This window comes from Emydura macquarii, unplaced genomic scaffold (genome assembly GCF_026122565.2).
Source record: "Emydura macquarii macquarii isolate MOO-44397 ecotype Brisbane River unplaced genomic scaffold, CSIRO-AGI_Emac_v2 contig_1045, whole genome shotgun sequence".
NCBI lineage: Eukaryota > Metazoa > Chordata > Testudines > Chelidae > Emydura > Emydura macquarii.
Window position 1 is genome coordinate 10,760,752 of NW_027131182.1, and position 14,988 is coordinate 10,775,739.

General features: G+C 41.3%; 1 protein-coding gene across 4 annotated transcripts in view; it reads right to left on the bottom strand.

Moving 5' to 3' along the window:
- Positions 1 to 863: 863 nt before the first annotated feature.
- CCBE1 (collagen and calcium binding EGF domains 1) overlaps positions 864 to 14,988 on the bottom strand; it is a 166,723-nt gene continuing 152,598 nt past the window's right edge. For 2 of the 4 annotated variants that reach the window (XM_067545473.1, XM_067545470.1), the window contains 5 exons: positions 12,290 to 12,410; positions 9,710 to 9,849; positions 9,573 to 9,608; positions 6,481 to 6,516; positions 864 to 5,136 (listed from right to left, as the gene is read on the bottom strand). In XM_067545473.1, the coding sequence (XP_067401574.1) occupies positions 4,903 to 5,136; positions 6,481 to 6,516; positions 9,573 to 9,608; positions 9,710 to 9,849; positions 12,290 to 12,410 (567 nt within the window). In that variant the 3' untranslated portion in view covers positions 864 to 4,902. Of the gene's footprint in view, positions 5,137 to 6,480; positions 6,517 to 9,560; positions 9,609 to 9,709; positions 9,850 to 12,289; positions 12,411 to 14,988 lie in introns of all 4 variants that reach the window. The other 2 variants (XM_067545472.1, XM_067545469.1) reach the window with 1 other exon arrangement.

Here is a 14,988-nt window from a genome sequence, read left to right on the forward strand (position 1 = left end):
GTCCATTCAGTCTGCCGGTAGAGGGAATTGTTATAAATGAACAGGTCTTATATGTTGCTGGGAAAAGCAGCTTTATGTCGGAAATAATATTCATCGGACATTGACCACCTAGAAGTTTAAAGCACTAATAGGGTATGAGTAGTAGGGATGGATGAAAATTTTCCATGAAAACTATTTTTTGATGAAAAATTATTTGTTTTTTTTTGTTTTGTTTTTTGACTAAGTGAAAATTTTCACAAGAGGTGTCTACTTTCTGTGGAAAATTTTGACGCTGAAAACCAAAATATTTTCTTTTTGGGGCTGAAAGACAAAAATTTTGATTCGGAAATACTGCCATAGTGTCTCATAGGAGCTGGGACTGCCATGATGCAGTGTGACATCTCAGCAAGAGGGGAGACTATGGTGCATCATGGGAGATGTGGTCTGCCCAGGTCGTCCAGCCCATAGAAGATAAGAGGGGTGTGAGGCACCTGAACTATAACTCCCATGAGGCACTCTGGCAGCATTTCAAAATTGAAATATTCGGCTTTGAGCTGAAAGATTTTGGCTGGAAAATTTCAGGTTTTGATTTCTTTGCCTAACAGTTGAAATTTTTCATGAAAAAATTCCCCATTTTCTGACCAGCGCTAATGAATAACATTGTGCGCCATCTGAAAAGATCGAGTAAATCTCTATTTTGATATAAAGGGGTCTGTATAATATACTTTGTTACATGGGTTACATATGAAATCATAGATATGAGTCTGACTCATGTCTCAGGAGGCTCATATTCCTTTGTAATTCCCAGTCATTTTGTTTTCACCAAAACAAAACCTGGAAAGTTTCAGGGAAAGGATTTGTAACAAAAGCAACTATCAACAGCATAAGAAAAATATCTTTGTTATTAAGAATACATCATATAATCATAATCATTTTTATACACATTCTAGTATTTCATATACTTATTATAAATAACATGAGCAGTGTACAAAATGTGTAACTGGAACAAAATTGTGAGTCTTGGCAAATTAAAAACAAATTCATGGACCCCATTCACATCTTCCATTGACTTCGATGGGGTTCTAATTTATTAACTATGAAATACAACTAGGAAGTGATTTGATTAGAGACTCTTTTACTCTGTGATACCAACAAGATATTACTCAAATGTCACTTCAACTTCTTTTTTCCTGTTTTTCTGATTTACCATGACCCTACTGGAAATTTTCAGGCAGGTACTGTTTGCTTTGCTATTCCTGCTTTGCAAGAATGCTAATCTCATATTAACTTTGTACATAGTTGGGGGAGTCAAAAATTTCTTCCAGCTTTGTTGATCTTGATGGATTTTGTTAAAAACTAATACCAACCATTAACAATAAGAATTCTTCCCATCAGTACACATGCCTGCAGATGTTTCAATTAAATATTTGTTTATTTCCAATATTAATAAAATAATGAATTCTTTACCTTAGTATCCTTCTCTTTTAAACTTGTCACATTTGTTTAATTCATCAAAATAATATTTCTTTCTAATAAAATTATGCAAGTTATTTAGCTAAATGAAACAAAGTTATCATGTGCATGAGATAAAGTAATGAAACTAGCCAGAAGGGTGACTGTTGCTTTGTTCATATGTTGGGATATTGGTTGTTGTTTTTTTGTTTTTTGGTTTTTTTTTGTTATTTAAAGAATCATAAAGGAGTAAGTAATTTACAATTTAAAACCCTCATCTTGAATCTGGAATCTATTGATCTTATCTGGATTTATAATCCTTCAGGTAGGTCAAAGAAAATACCTAATACCTTACTTTTTTATCTGAGGATTTGTGTGTATATGTACCTCTCTCTCTCTCTAGGAATCCTAAATTGAACAATTTCTGCTATAACTCCTTTATTGTGAAAAATATCATATGGTTAATTGAAAACATAACAAGAAAGGTCCATCCAAAATATATCTGTTCTGTAAGCACACCTAGGGTTAGATCATCCCAGAATAGGTCACCCTGTTAGAGGAACTCTTCCTGTCATATGAAAATGCAGATCTTCCTCAACAGCACCATCCCCCAGTCCCTGGGACCCAACCAAGGCCTGCTGTGGGGTTGGGGTCCATGGATGGGGAAGAAGGAAGCCCAAGATGAGACCAAAGATATTGGTCAATCAAATCCCCTACCGCAGAAACCTACTGAGTGTTTGCTCAAGAGGTAACACCTTTGGCCACATAACATTTTCCATGGAAACTCTCCTTTTAAGGATGCTCCAGGGGAGTGGCTAAATAGGGAAACCCAGTCAGGACTGCTTCCCCAGAGGAAGTGGGAAAGGCATGGATGGCCTTGGCCCCTGGCAGAGCTCCACATACAGGTTATGGGGAACAAGGGCCTTGTGCCCAACCAATGGAATGACATGATGGAAATTCCACAAGGGGAACCTCGCTAAAGCCCAGATTCAGGAAAGTATTTAAACACATGCTTAGTAATCCTCATGGATGTCAATGGGACTACATGCAAGCTTAAAGTTAGGCACATGCTTAGGTACCTTTCAGATTCAGGGTAAGAGTTCTCCTCCCGCGGGGACTGCTGCACACCAGGGAAATCTGTCCCTTCATGTTTCCAGAAGCTTTAATTTGTTGTTTTTCTATAACTGAAAAAGCAAAGCCTAGAACTAAAATCAATGCCCTATTTTAGATCACATTTTCTTGAGGGAAGTGGGGGGGGGAATCTCGATTGATTTGCAAAAAATGACTAATTTAACATCCTGGTCAGTAGTTTGTATTCCAAAAAACTCTGCAGGTTATCAATGTATGGTGCGTATCAACCTGATCCAGCAGGTTAAGTGCATGACATAGTTGTATGTGTGCATACACGTATAGTTTAAGAATGTGACATATATATAATTGCTGCATGAAATTAACTAAGTGGGACATACACAGCCCGGCTAATGCTGGTTTGTCTTTTTTCATTCTGATGACCCAAAGATCATTCCACTTTCTGGACACAACTTCTTTCCCAAAACCCCAACTCCCCACTGCTTGGTTCTCAAAATATTTCAGCCTGCAGCTCACAGAACTCTTCAGAGTGTTGAAAGTCCATGGACCACAGTGTGAGAACCACTGTAATTAGCCTCATCTGTACCAGTTAAGTAGTCAGTTCTTTTTTAGTTTGGGATATACACTCAAGATCAAGAAAACAGGAATGAAGAAAAAAACATACTCAACATTATCTGCTGAAACATACCCATAGTAAGGAATTGCAGAGCTATTTGAGGAACTGACAAGTCCCCCAAAGAAAAGCTACAGAACAATTGAAAATTTCACAAACTTCAGGAAGATTTCCTGAGATTCCTTGCTGCTCTTCTGACACACTGCAAGGCTAATTAAAAGAGTTTGAATTGCATGGTTAATATACTATGGGTACGTTTATGTATGTCTATGTAATTAGACACCCGCGGCTGGCCTGTGCCAGATGATTCGGGCTAAGGGGCTGTTTAGCTGCGGTGTAGATGTTTAGGCCTGGGCTGCAACCCGAGCTCTGGGACTCTCCCACCTTGCAGGGTCCTGGAGCCTGGGTGCCAGGCTAAGCCCAAACATCTACACTGCAATTAAACAGCCCCTTAGCCTGAGCCTTGCGAGCCTGAGTCAGCTGGCATGGACTAGCTACAGGTTTTTAATTGCAGTGTAGACGTAGCCTGCATGGATAGTACTACTGGTATAGAAATTATAGCAGTTGCCCTCTGGAAGAGAGGCATGGAAGGGGACCCAAAAGAAATCTGGGATCTATCACTGTCCATATCTGGTCTAGGAAGAACATACACGCCCTGACAATGAAGTGGAGCAACAAAGGGTTTTGTTTTGCATTTGTTTCAGGGAAGTTGTCTTCTTAAAACTCCAAGTACAGTAGTAAGAGGAGCCATGCAAATAAAATGGTGAAGGAAAATGTTTGTGCTTAAGACACTGGAAAAATTGTTTAGACTATAATGGGGGCAAAATGTCAGGTTCAGTAATCAGACAGGAGTGGCAATATACACTGTAGATGACTAATTTGTTGATCCAACTTTTCAGTATGGAAAGGTGTGAGGAATGAGTTCCCTATTAATTCTTCAATCCCGCTTTCAAACAATGATTTTCTCTCTCCGGCCCCAGGGCAGTGATATAATAAGCACCAGCTACAGTGTTTGGTCATATATACTCATATGTACTCCTTTAACCACTCCTATTCATTATATACTGAGTCAAAGATTCTTGTCATATTACACTTATAAGAACCCCAGCTAGCAGAGGCTTGTGCTACAGTCTGTAGAAACAGAATGGATGAAAATTCTTTTGCAAACATTTGACCTCATTCTGATCTCATGTACATCAGTGTATCACCATTGAATTAAATGGGATGACTTTCATGGGTGTAAGTGAGATCAGAATCAAGGGTTGGTTGATTTTGTCTTTGTGAATCAACAAACTTGTCTCATTTGCACCAGTTCTTCCTCTTAGTAAGTTGCCTACTCCCTTACCCACCCCGACATCATGTACAGACCATATTCTCTCATTGTGCAGTGAGAAATCTATTGCTGAATAGATCTGACTGCCTACACTGGATGAGCAGTGAGGTATTTTTTAAAAGACAAGCAGGAGTAGTGTTAGGACACACACATCTCCCAGCTTTACCTCAGACCTCGTTGTATGACACTGCAGACTCACACTTAACCAACAAATTTCTAGTACTATAATGTCTACATACACAAAGCACAAAAACTGGCACAGGCTGGAATGTATGTGACCACCACTAGTAGATGTCTCTGTAACCAGAGAAAGCTACAGTGCACGGGGGCAAGAAAAGAGAAAACTGGAAAATAATATATATATTTTACATCATCAGTGCATTTTTATATTATACAACTCTGAATATCTCTCCTTGCTATATTGAACCAGACCTAACTAATGATGGGCTTTTTTGTGCATCCGAGAGTCTTTGGGTGCAATCCTTTGCTTGTAGTCTTCTCCAGATCCAAAGTCTACTGTGTCACGATAGTTTGTAAATTCCTGAGGTAATGGAAACTCCTCTCCTGATGAGTGAGTCCTGTGTCCAAACACTCTCTCCTGCAGCTCAGCAATGTCATTTCTGATGTCTGCCATCATCAGCAACAGGAAATCGAATGAGCCTGGTGGGCCCTGCAAATATGACGTGTGATCATTAATGATACTTATTATTCAGTGCTTTTCTATTTTCCAAGCACTGCCCAAATATTAACATAGTTCTGCTTGCTGGGGTACTTTGACAAAACATTGTTTGGTGTTGGCTGTCTAAATAAAACATCTCCCCTTCAGGCAACCTGGAATACCTCAGGAAAGCATCTTCAAATGGTAAATGCTTTTTAGCAGAGAGAGCTCCATCCTGCAAGACGCTGAACATTCCTGGGAGTAGCCAAATGCCTCTGACCCCCCTGACATCAGCCCTCGGTACCTCAGAAGAGCACTCTGAATAGAGCAGGAACAGAGCAGAGTTCAGAGGAGATTCCTTTCCTTATGATCCTTCTATTTTAAAAAATAACGACTTACTTTTCTGAATGGAAGATTTATAATAATAATAAAAAAAAGGAGTAACTGAATTTTAAAACATATCCATTTCTCTACCGTGACCCAAATGCTATTTATCTGTTACTAAATATGTTTCCATCTGTAAAAATGTTTCCATCTGTTTTTATTTTACTGGCCAAAATCATAACTTTTTAAAGCTCTCTTCATATGGATAAGTACACTGTAGAATCCTCTTATCATGGACACACTGGTGGACTATCCCGTTTAAGAATCTGTTCAGTAGAAACAAGAGTCTGAAATGACTCAAACGTGCTGCAAATATTCATCCTTGTCCAGATGACCTGCCCAGAGCTACATCCCACTCAAATCCCAGTTAGCCCTATTTTGAGGCTGTAAGTGGTGACGAAGGGCCAGATTTTTAAAGGTATTTAAGTAGTTAAAAATGTAGATAGATGCCTAGTGAGATTGTCAAATGCATTTAATCTTGATCTGCTGCACAGGGCTGAATTTCACCTTGACTGAATAAGTATATTAGAATAAATACTCTGTATTGCATCTCTTTTCATCTTTTAATTTTTATTTGTTAATTGCACCAAATGCCAATTAATCCCTTCTTATTGGATGATATTCCTTCTAAGCACCGTGTTTGCTAATACTGTCCCAATCAAGCTTCTGTTGCTGCCATGTACTATTATTAAGCTAATGAGTTCCATGGGAGATGTCCCAGGATAGTGCCATCTAATAATGTACAGTGCACCACAATGGCATGGAGATGCAGTGTATCCACTGAAGAGAGAACAGGGTTCATAGACAAGTGTTAGGCTTGATGAAACCTTTTTATAGGTACAAAATACTGGTACAGTAACAGAGACATAGAAGGATTGCTTTTCCCATAGATATCTGGCTGTGATATTGTTACCAGATCATAATATCCTTCCTCTACTGTGGGAATTCTAGTTGGTTGGCCGTGATACTTACAGGTGGCCCTTTTGGTCCTGGCGCTCCTCTCTCCCCCTGTAATAATCATCATTTTAGTTAGCTGTGATTAAAGCAAACAGGAAATGACATAGCTTTACCTCAACTGAGGCACTTACACATCCCTCGGGATCAAGAATCCCTTGCCTACTATAGGTTTCATCCAGTAAGGTGAAGTAAGCTAAGAGGAACAGGTAGAACAGCTTCCATCTAGGCTACACCCTGGGGATAGAATCAGGGACCTCCAGAACTTCAAGCACAACCTCCTAAATGCTTGAGCTAAACAGCCAAGCCTCCCTAGTTCAGTCTTTAATAGACTCATATCCCGTGCAGATCAGGCACACCAGGGGACCTGCAACACGCTCTGACCAGTGGGTTATACAGGACTGCAGGCTAGTGAGCCAGCTGGAACATTTGCCCAGCATACACCACGAGGGAATTAGCAATTGGCTATGAGATCTAGGGTTTGCATGGAAACCTCAGGCACATTTCTTTGTCAGTGGCTGGTCTTCACGGGTGTCTCAACTCTCACTTCTATGTACAGCTCTGAAGCATGTTTAAGTATCCATTACTCCTGGCTAGCAGTTGGAGTAACTGAAATTCCTATAAGTAGCTGCTATGCACTCACTTTGCAGTCACTGGATTTAAGAACCGATGCTCTAACTACATGCTCACCCACTTTCCCCCCTACTCAGCAGTGCACGTTCACTGGTTTTCACATATTCTTCCTCACTAGACAGAAGCATAAGCACAGAGCAGTTACTCAGTACATGCATTATTGCTTGTGTCTCCATGTTTTCCACAGCCACATTCAGCAACCTAGTAAACCCTGCTAAATACCCCCAAAGACAAAGTTTCAAATCTTGGCTGGCAAAAGGAATTACAGAAGCAATCAATTTTTGGAAAGGTTTGTAGAAGACAACATTTACAAAATGGGCATCAGTAGCTCTCCAATATCCTGATGTTATTTTAAAATTAATATATAGTAATTTTCAGTCAAAATTGGTGCTGGCTCCTAAGGTAATTCATTGATTTTTGTGATTTACAGAGTCCATCATAAAAAATACAACCAAGGAAAGAGTATTGACCACAGAGGAAATCACATTTCTCTAGAGGAAAAAGATTTTACTCACTTAATATAGCACTGTAATAATTATTTGATTGAAGAGCTGATGTTTTGGGTAACCAGCTACATGTAAGACTAAGTTTTTGCTACCATTTGTTACACATGTAAGACAAAAGCTTTCCAAATACAATTTGTTTTTTTTTTCTGAAGGTATTCAGATCAAAAAGAAATGCCAGGTTTTCACAATCTCTCAAGATAGAAAATCAGACTAAAAAAACACCAAAAAAGAAGCCCCAGGGAAAAAAGGGATCAGAAGGACATAGGCCCAGAGCCTCAAAAGTATTAAGTGAATAACTCCCATTGAAATTAATGGGAGTTAGGCCCCTAAATACTTTTGAGAATTTGAGCCATAGTCACCTAGAGAAAAGAGTGAGGAATTAGAGGACTTGGATCTGTCAAATGGAAGAGGGAGAAATTGCATCAGAGGGAAGACAGAGATCAGAAAATCAGTATGAAGAACTAAATAAATTTCATGTATGTAACAAAAGAAGTGAGAGAGACATAAGCACTTTCTACTGGGATTTTAGGAAGAGACACTTCATATCATAGAAGTAATTAGAGCATATAAAGATAAATTGGGTTTAGTACTTCCAGAATGACTGTGATTATATTTTTCTAAAATATGTTTTTATTTATGGTCCAGAGACAGATATCTTCACACATGATGTGTATAAAAGTTTAATAAGATGCCCATCCCATGACAAAAACAATTTAAAGTATGTTCTAGCAATTAAAAATGAAATTACCCACATGAATATTTTTTTTAAGGTCCGTCTTTTCTGCTTTCCTTGAACTCACAACTTTGTAAGTATGTGCTAGAAAGTTTATGTTTTAAAAAAAAAGCAGTTTCCTTAGACACACCAATTTGCCACCATGCAATGTTTAAAACCTGTAGGCCAGATCCTTGGCTGATGTAAACTGAAGTAGTGCCATTGACTTCAATAGAACTGCACTGATTTACATCAGCTGAGACTATTATTAATGACTCAGGGTGAAATTTTCAAAAGCATTTAAGTGATTTGAAGCATAAATCATCTTTTCAAAAGTGACTTAGGCACTTAGCAACCAAAGTCTCCTAGAAAGCCAATGGGACTTAAGCACTTAGCAGCCGAAGTCACATATGAAATTTAGCTTTTGAAAATTTCACCCTCAGCCATGTAATTATCCTTTACAAAATTGTCCAGCAATCAGTGGGGTTTTCACTGCTATACAATTGCAGGAAAATACCCTTAATGGATAAAACAAAGCAGTGATTTAATCTTGTGAATCAGGTTTCATTTTGACTGCAATGGATACCTGATGAAGGATTTGATTCTAATATTCCGTTATGGTCATACGATCATAGAAATGTAGGGTTGGAAGGAACCTCAAGACATCATCTAGTTCATCCTCTTACACTTAAAAAGCTCCAATGACAGGGATTACACAACCTCCCTTGGTAACCTTTTCCTGAGTTTAATTATTCTCAGTTAGAAAGTTTTTCCTAATATCTAACCTAAACCTCCCTTGCTGTAAATTAAGCCCATTATTTCTTGTCCTACCCTCAGTGGACATGTTTAAAGAGGGATATAGAGAAGGAAAGGGTGGATGCTTGGCATAGAAGAGGGGAGAAGCATTTTCAAGAGTCAGGGAATATAAATGAAAGCACAAAACAGAGAGTGGGAGGAGGACACAAAGGGATCTGTAGGCAGGGAGGATTCAGCAGTGCATAGGGAATAAGAGAGAATATGTGGAAGTGAGTGCAAATGTGTGGATGGTCTTGAAAGAGAGGCTAAGGAGCATGAACTTGATGTGGAAACAGAGAAAAAAGTGGCAGGGTTTTGAAGAGTGGGGGATGAGGTGAAGGCAGTGGGAGAGAAAAATTATTTTAGCATTTGGAATAGGCTGATCTGCAATAGGAATCAGTGAAACTGATGACAGCAACTGGGTGGATGTAGGCACACTGAAGAAGACATACTTCTGGCCTCACCTTGGTACCATCTCTCCCCGGTGCCCCCGGCGGACCCTGCAAGACAAAGGAACGGTTTTCACAAGAATGCGATGCCTTGCGTTTGCACGTGGAGGGCGGGGAAGGTAAAATTCTTGAGGGGAAGGCAAAATACTGACCACTGGACCTCGTCTACCCTGCTTAACATGTGATATGTCAGGAGATGGTCCAATGGGTCCCATTGATCCTCTGGGTCCTGGTTGGCCTGGAGGTCCAGGTGAGCCAGGAAATCCTGGACTTCCTTTTGGTCCTGGGGCCCCTACAAATCAAAAGTGTTCCAGTGAAGGTTAATACCCAGTTAAACACTTTCCAACAGTATAGCAGTGTAAGCAGCAAAGTACACAGTTTCCCTAATGGATTCCCTTTTTCCTTTCTTCCTTTTCTTCAGGACAATACTTCACTGATTAGCTACAGTAATTCCACGAAACTGAACAATAAGGCAGTCAGTATCAATGACATCATTCAGAGCAACAACACCTTTCGTCACTTTCATCCCAGAAGCTCAAAGTGCTTCACAAACATTAATTAAGAAATCCTCATGAACAGAACTAGACCACAACTTCTGTCAGATGGGTGGTCAGGGATATCAAGAGCGGGAACTGAAGGGAAAAGCAGAAATGTCTCAATAGTCACACAACATAGAGCAAATGGGCAAATTAAATTAAAGAAAAACCTTTTGTTAAAAAAGGAAGAATCAGCAAACTTGCAGCAATGGTGGATTTAAGGCTCTACAGAGAAGAGGCATAGAAACCATCAGAATTTTCAAATTTAGCTCACTTTTATCGGTGATGTTTTGGTTCTTTCTTCTACCTGATACATGAGAAGAAATGCGTACTGTTCTTTTGTTCTACTTACTATACTCATCAGCTACAGGGTGCTGTTGACTCAGTACAAAATATACTTTTAAGAGGGGAAGCAGGACAAATACCATACATATAGGTCAAGAGAAACATTGCCTTTCTTTGCCCCTCACAAATAGACATTATGTCTGAAACAAACTATGCTCATATAATAAGGAGCTCTAAAGTGGCATCTGGCTGAACTGCTTTATAATCAGCAAATGATACATTCCTCTTCACAATGCATGGATGTGAAGGGCACAAGAAATGAAAGTCAAACCGTGAGGAGGAAAACAAAACTAAAAATGTTTGTTTATCTCCAGGATATGCAAAGGAGCAAGACACCCAGCTTCTGCTGTCTGTGTGTCTCATCCCATTTGAAAATCCCAGTCTGTTTGTTCGCTAATCACACAGAAGATAGATTAGCATAGATGGTTTTCAACTAGAAAAAGATAATTCTACAGTACCTTGGACAGCGCAGGTCATTGAGACACTAGATGGAAGAAGTGTAGAGACTAGTCAAGCCTTGTTCAGAATGATTTCAAGAAGATAACAAACAGGACATTGCAGTCAGAGTCTTAGCCAGAAAAAGGGTCTAAAATGATATTTTCCTTGCACTGATGACATATTGTAGATTGAAGAAGATTCTCCTCGAAGAAAATAAAGCAAAGATTTCTTCTACTCAGAGAATAAAAGAGACTGTAATGACAGGAACCAATTAAGTAGATAAGAAATCAAACCAACTAAGGAATGCACCTAGACCTCTAATTAACTTCCTAATGAATCCCAGAACCAGGTAAAACTCTCCTGGATTTGTTAACCCAAAATTAGACCTAAGTTAATTGAAGTGAGTGAACCTTTTAGTGTATCTGGCCTTAGCTTGAAGTTTGACTTACAGTTTTACAAACTCTGTGGTTTCTCATGGTTTCAACCCCAAACCAGACACGATGCAGAGGTAGGGTGACCATATTTCCCAAAGGGAAAATGGGACACTGTGTGGGGCTAGCCTGAGCCCTCTCCTCCTGCCCCCATGTGGGGGTGGCCTGAGCCGCTTGCCCGACTCCTGCCCCCCTGCGCATAGGGCTGGCATTTCTGCTCACCCCCACACTGCCTGTCCCCATTCGAGCCATGCCTCCCCTCTGTGCAGGGCTGGCATTGCTGCTCGTCCTCCCACACGTTCCTCTGCACCCCACTTTTGACAAAAATTAGCATTTGTCCCATTTGCAGGAGCAAATGACCACTTTTAAAAAAAAAAAAAAAAAAAAAAAAAAAAAAAAAAAAAAAATTGGGATGGCCGGGACAAGGCTTGCAAAAAGGGATTGTCCCAGCCAAATTGAGATGTATGGTCACCCTATGCAAAGGGTGTCAGTGGAGTTTGGAATTTGTTTTCCGATTCATTTCAATCCAGAAATCCGTATCTAAACTAATGAATGAATCCATACAAAAATATTATAGGAAAAAGATTTGCCTGAACCCCTGCAAATTAAAAGCACATTTCCTACTGCTCTAATGAGAATGGGCTAAACTAACAGCCATTTCTGAAATGAAGTGAGGACAGTTTCAGGCCGGGTTACAAAACTAGGAAATGGTGACTGAAATATATGAGATAACCCAGGAAGAAATGAAAAAACGTCTATTGAACTAGTATGTTTTAAATGTGAGGAAATGTTTGAAGAAGAGAAAATGGGAACATCTAGAAGGCACTGTCCGATTGTGATGTGGTGGATTGGCAGAGACTGGTGATAATAATAAGAAAACCAATTTTAATAGAAAAATGTCATACACTTAGAATCATATAAATTACAAGTTTTTTGTTCATAGCACTATTTTATATTTTATTTCTCATGGCTTGCATTTTACCTGGAGGGCCTTGGTGTCCTGGTTGTCCAGGGGGGCCTGGTATATAGGCATTAGATGCAAGCACTTTTTCACCAGTGATTTGTTTGCTAAGGTCAGCAGCATTGTTTGGTAGCAAAGCAATCTGAAAAAAGAGAGAAAACATTGTAGATCCACTGTGGTTCCACAGGTTCAATTACAATTCTTGTTAAGTTTCTCCGGAAACAAACTGAGTGGCCCTTGAAAGGTCTAAATGCAGATGAAGTATTTATTACTAATCTCCTAATTAGTATTTATATTATGGCAGTTCCCCTGTCAGGTTTGGAGTTCCCTTGTGCTAGTTGCTGCATAGACACAAACCAAGACATATTTCCCGGCTTCAAGGCACTGACAGTACAAGGCCCCAACCCTGCAATGGACAGCGTAAGGGCAGACTTCTGTGCTAGGGTGCAGCACCGTTGCTGACTATGGGGCTCTGTATGAGCACAGCCGTCTGCTCATGTGTTGTCCATTGCAGCATGAAGGGCTTATTTCAGGACAACACCCAGAAAGTGAGTGCAGTAAACGATACAGGAGGAAGGCAAATGGTTACAGCAGAGAGATCTCATGGCCACACAGCCTGGCAGTGTGCATTGCTTGATAGCCCCAAATCACTGAAACCTTAAAAAAGTTAATCATTTCAAATATTCCCTATCAAACCATAACTCTGTTGCTGTGATCCCTTGCTGTTTGCCCTGCCACGCCCCCTTCCTGCCCTAAAGAAGTGACCCTTGGGCTCATGGTTGATTATTTCAGTGTTATTAATTTACTCATTAATTTATGTGTGTTTCCCCCATCTGCACAGACTTCCCCCATCTGCCCTTTTACCTTGCACTGTTAGTTCATTTACATATATTAGAATTCTCCCCGCCGCTCCCTCAGATGGTTTTCCTCGCCCTGTACAACCCACACCCCCACCTGCCCCATGTGGGATTGTGAGGTCAGTAGGGACCCTGGTGTTCCCCCACCTCTCTGCTGCTTTCTGGGGGTGGTGGCGGATGGCTACAGGTGCCAGGCTGCAGAAAGTCAATTGCTCAGTTCAGCGTATGCTCTGATATCACGGCAGTCTGGGGCTATGGAGATGCCAAATGGGACCTAACCATCATCTAACTCCCCTTCCTTTTCCCATACTGGTCACAACTTGGGCTGCATCTACACTGCAGCTGGCAGCATATTTTCTAGAGTGGAAAGACAGACACACGGCAGCTCTGCTTGAGCTAGTGTGCTAAAAATAGCAGCATAGCTGGGGATAACACAGGGGGTGGCTTGGAGTACAAACCTGCCCGGATCCCCGGCTACGTACTGAGGCAGCTAGCCTAAGCTATCCCTTGGCCACACTGCTATTTTTAGCACACTAGCTTCAGCAGAGCGAAGCATGTGTTTTTCTACCTTCCCAGCTGCTGGCAGGCACGTCCCAAGAGTCAGTCTCCCAGTCCCACAGAACAGCTCATCGCGCTCAGAACTGCTGCCTGCAGCAGGGCTCCAGAGGCCGTACAGGGGCTGCCCCTAGTGCTGCTGAAAGGGGGGTGCAAGGTTGCTGGGGCTGTACCCCCCAAGGGCTGGTACACTGAGTGGCCAGGGCCCAGCTAGTACCCTCCCGGCTGGCAGCCACCACTGCTGCTGTTGAGTTTCTCCTTCTTGGAGGATGCCGGGGCCTTCTGAAAGGACCGCCTCCCTCCCCCTCTGTGAAATTCTGAGGAGGAGTCCAGACGATGTGGGGATGTTGGGAGGGACAGAGAACTTCTGGGGCCATGTGCTACAATGCCTTTCTTCCGGGCGGGGGTACAGGAGATGAGTGGGGAGAAGAGGGAAACTCTGTTAAGCCCCTCTTCCTGCTCCATGGTGCTGCTGACAGCTCCATCCTCGTTGGCTAAAATGCAGACTGAGCGTTCGCCAAGTGGCACTCCGCCTAGTAAGGGAATTGTAGAGGGAAGGCATGAATTCAAAGCCAGAGGCTTGACTCCCACACACAATAGTGCACCTGCTAGGTAATTGCACATGTGGTCTGAGCTCAGTCATGGACACAGGATTCTTCTGCCTTTGGAAAATTGGTCCCACTTTCCAACCCAATGTTGTCCTGACAGCTTGGATCTGAGAAGTAAGCCTGTAGGAATTTCTTCTGTAGGAATTTAGCACCGGGTCTCATTGAGCTGTAGCAGCAGAGAGCTATCACCCACCACAAGTCACCAGTGCTGGAGGCCAGCTAAATCTAGAAAGCATCACCCGTCATATATTGTTTTTATTATGTGCATATGGCAGCGTCCTGTATGTGGTAGGTGCTTCCCTGATTGCTAAGAAGGAATGGTCCCTGCCCCAGGGACATTACAACCTAAAGAAGAAGTGAATTTATAAAAGTTTGCTTTCCAACAGCAGTTATAGCCACACTAGTCTCTCTAGAGGCAATGAGGAGGGACAGGGCAGAGAAGAGCAAACGCTGCATCCCTGAAGAGTGTGTCATAATACCTCCAGCTAGCATTGTGCTTCGGATCCAATGCCCCTTGGGACTCCTGCTGCCACAATATCACCTTCAATATCCAACCTGTACCTGTGTGGTTTATTTTTGCTTGATTTTAATAAACTCTCCATCAATCATGTGTGCATTATGTCATGTAATGACAAAGCCCAATTTTACCCCTCTGCCTTTTTTTCCACTTGATCTTTTTGTGACTATTCTCAGCTAAGCC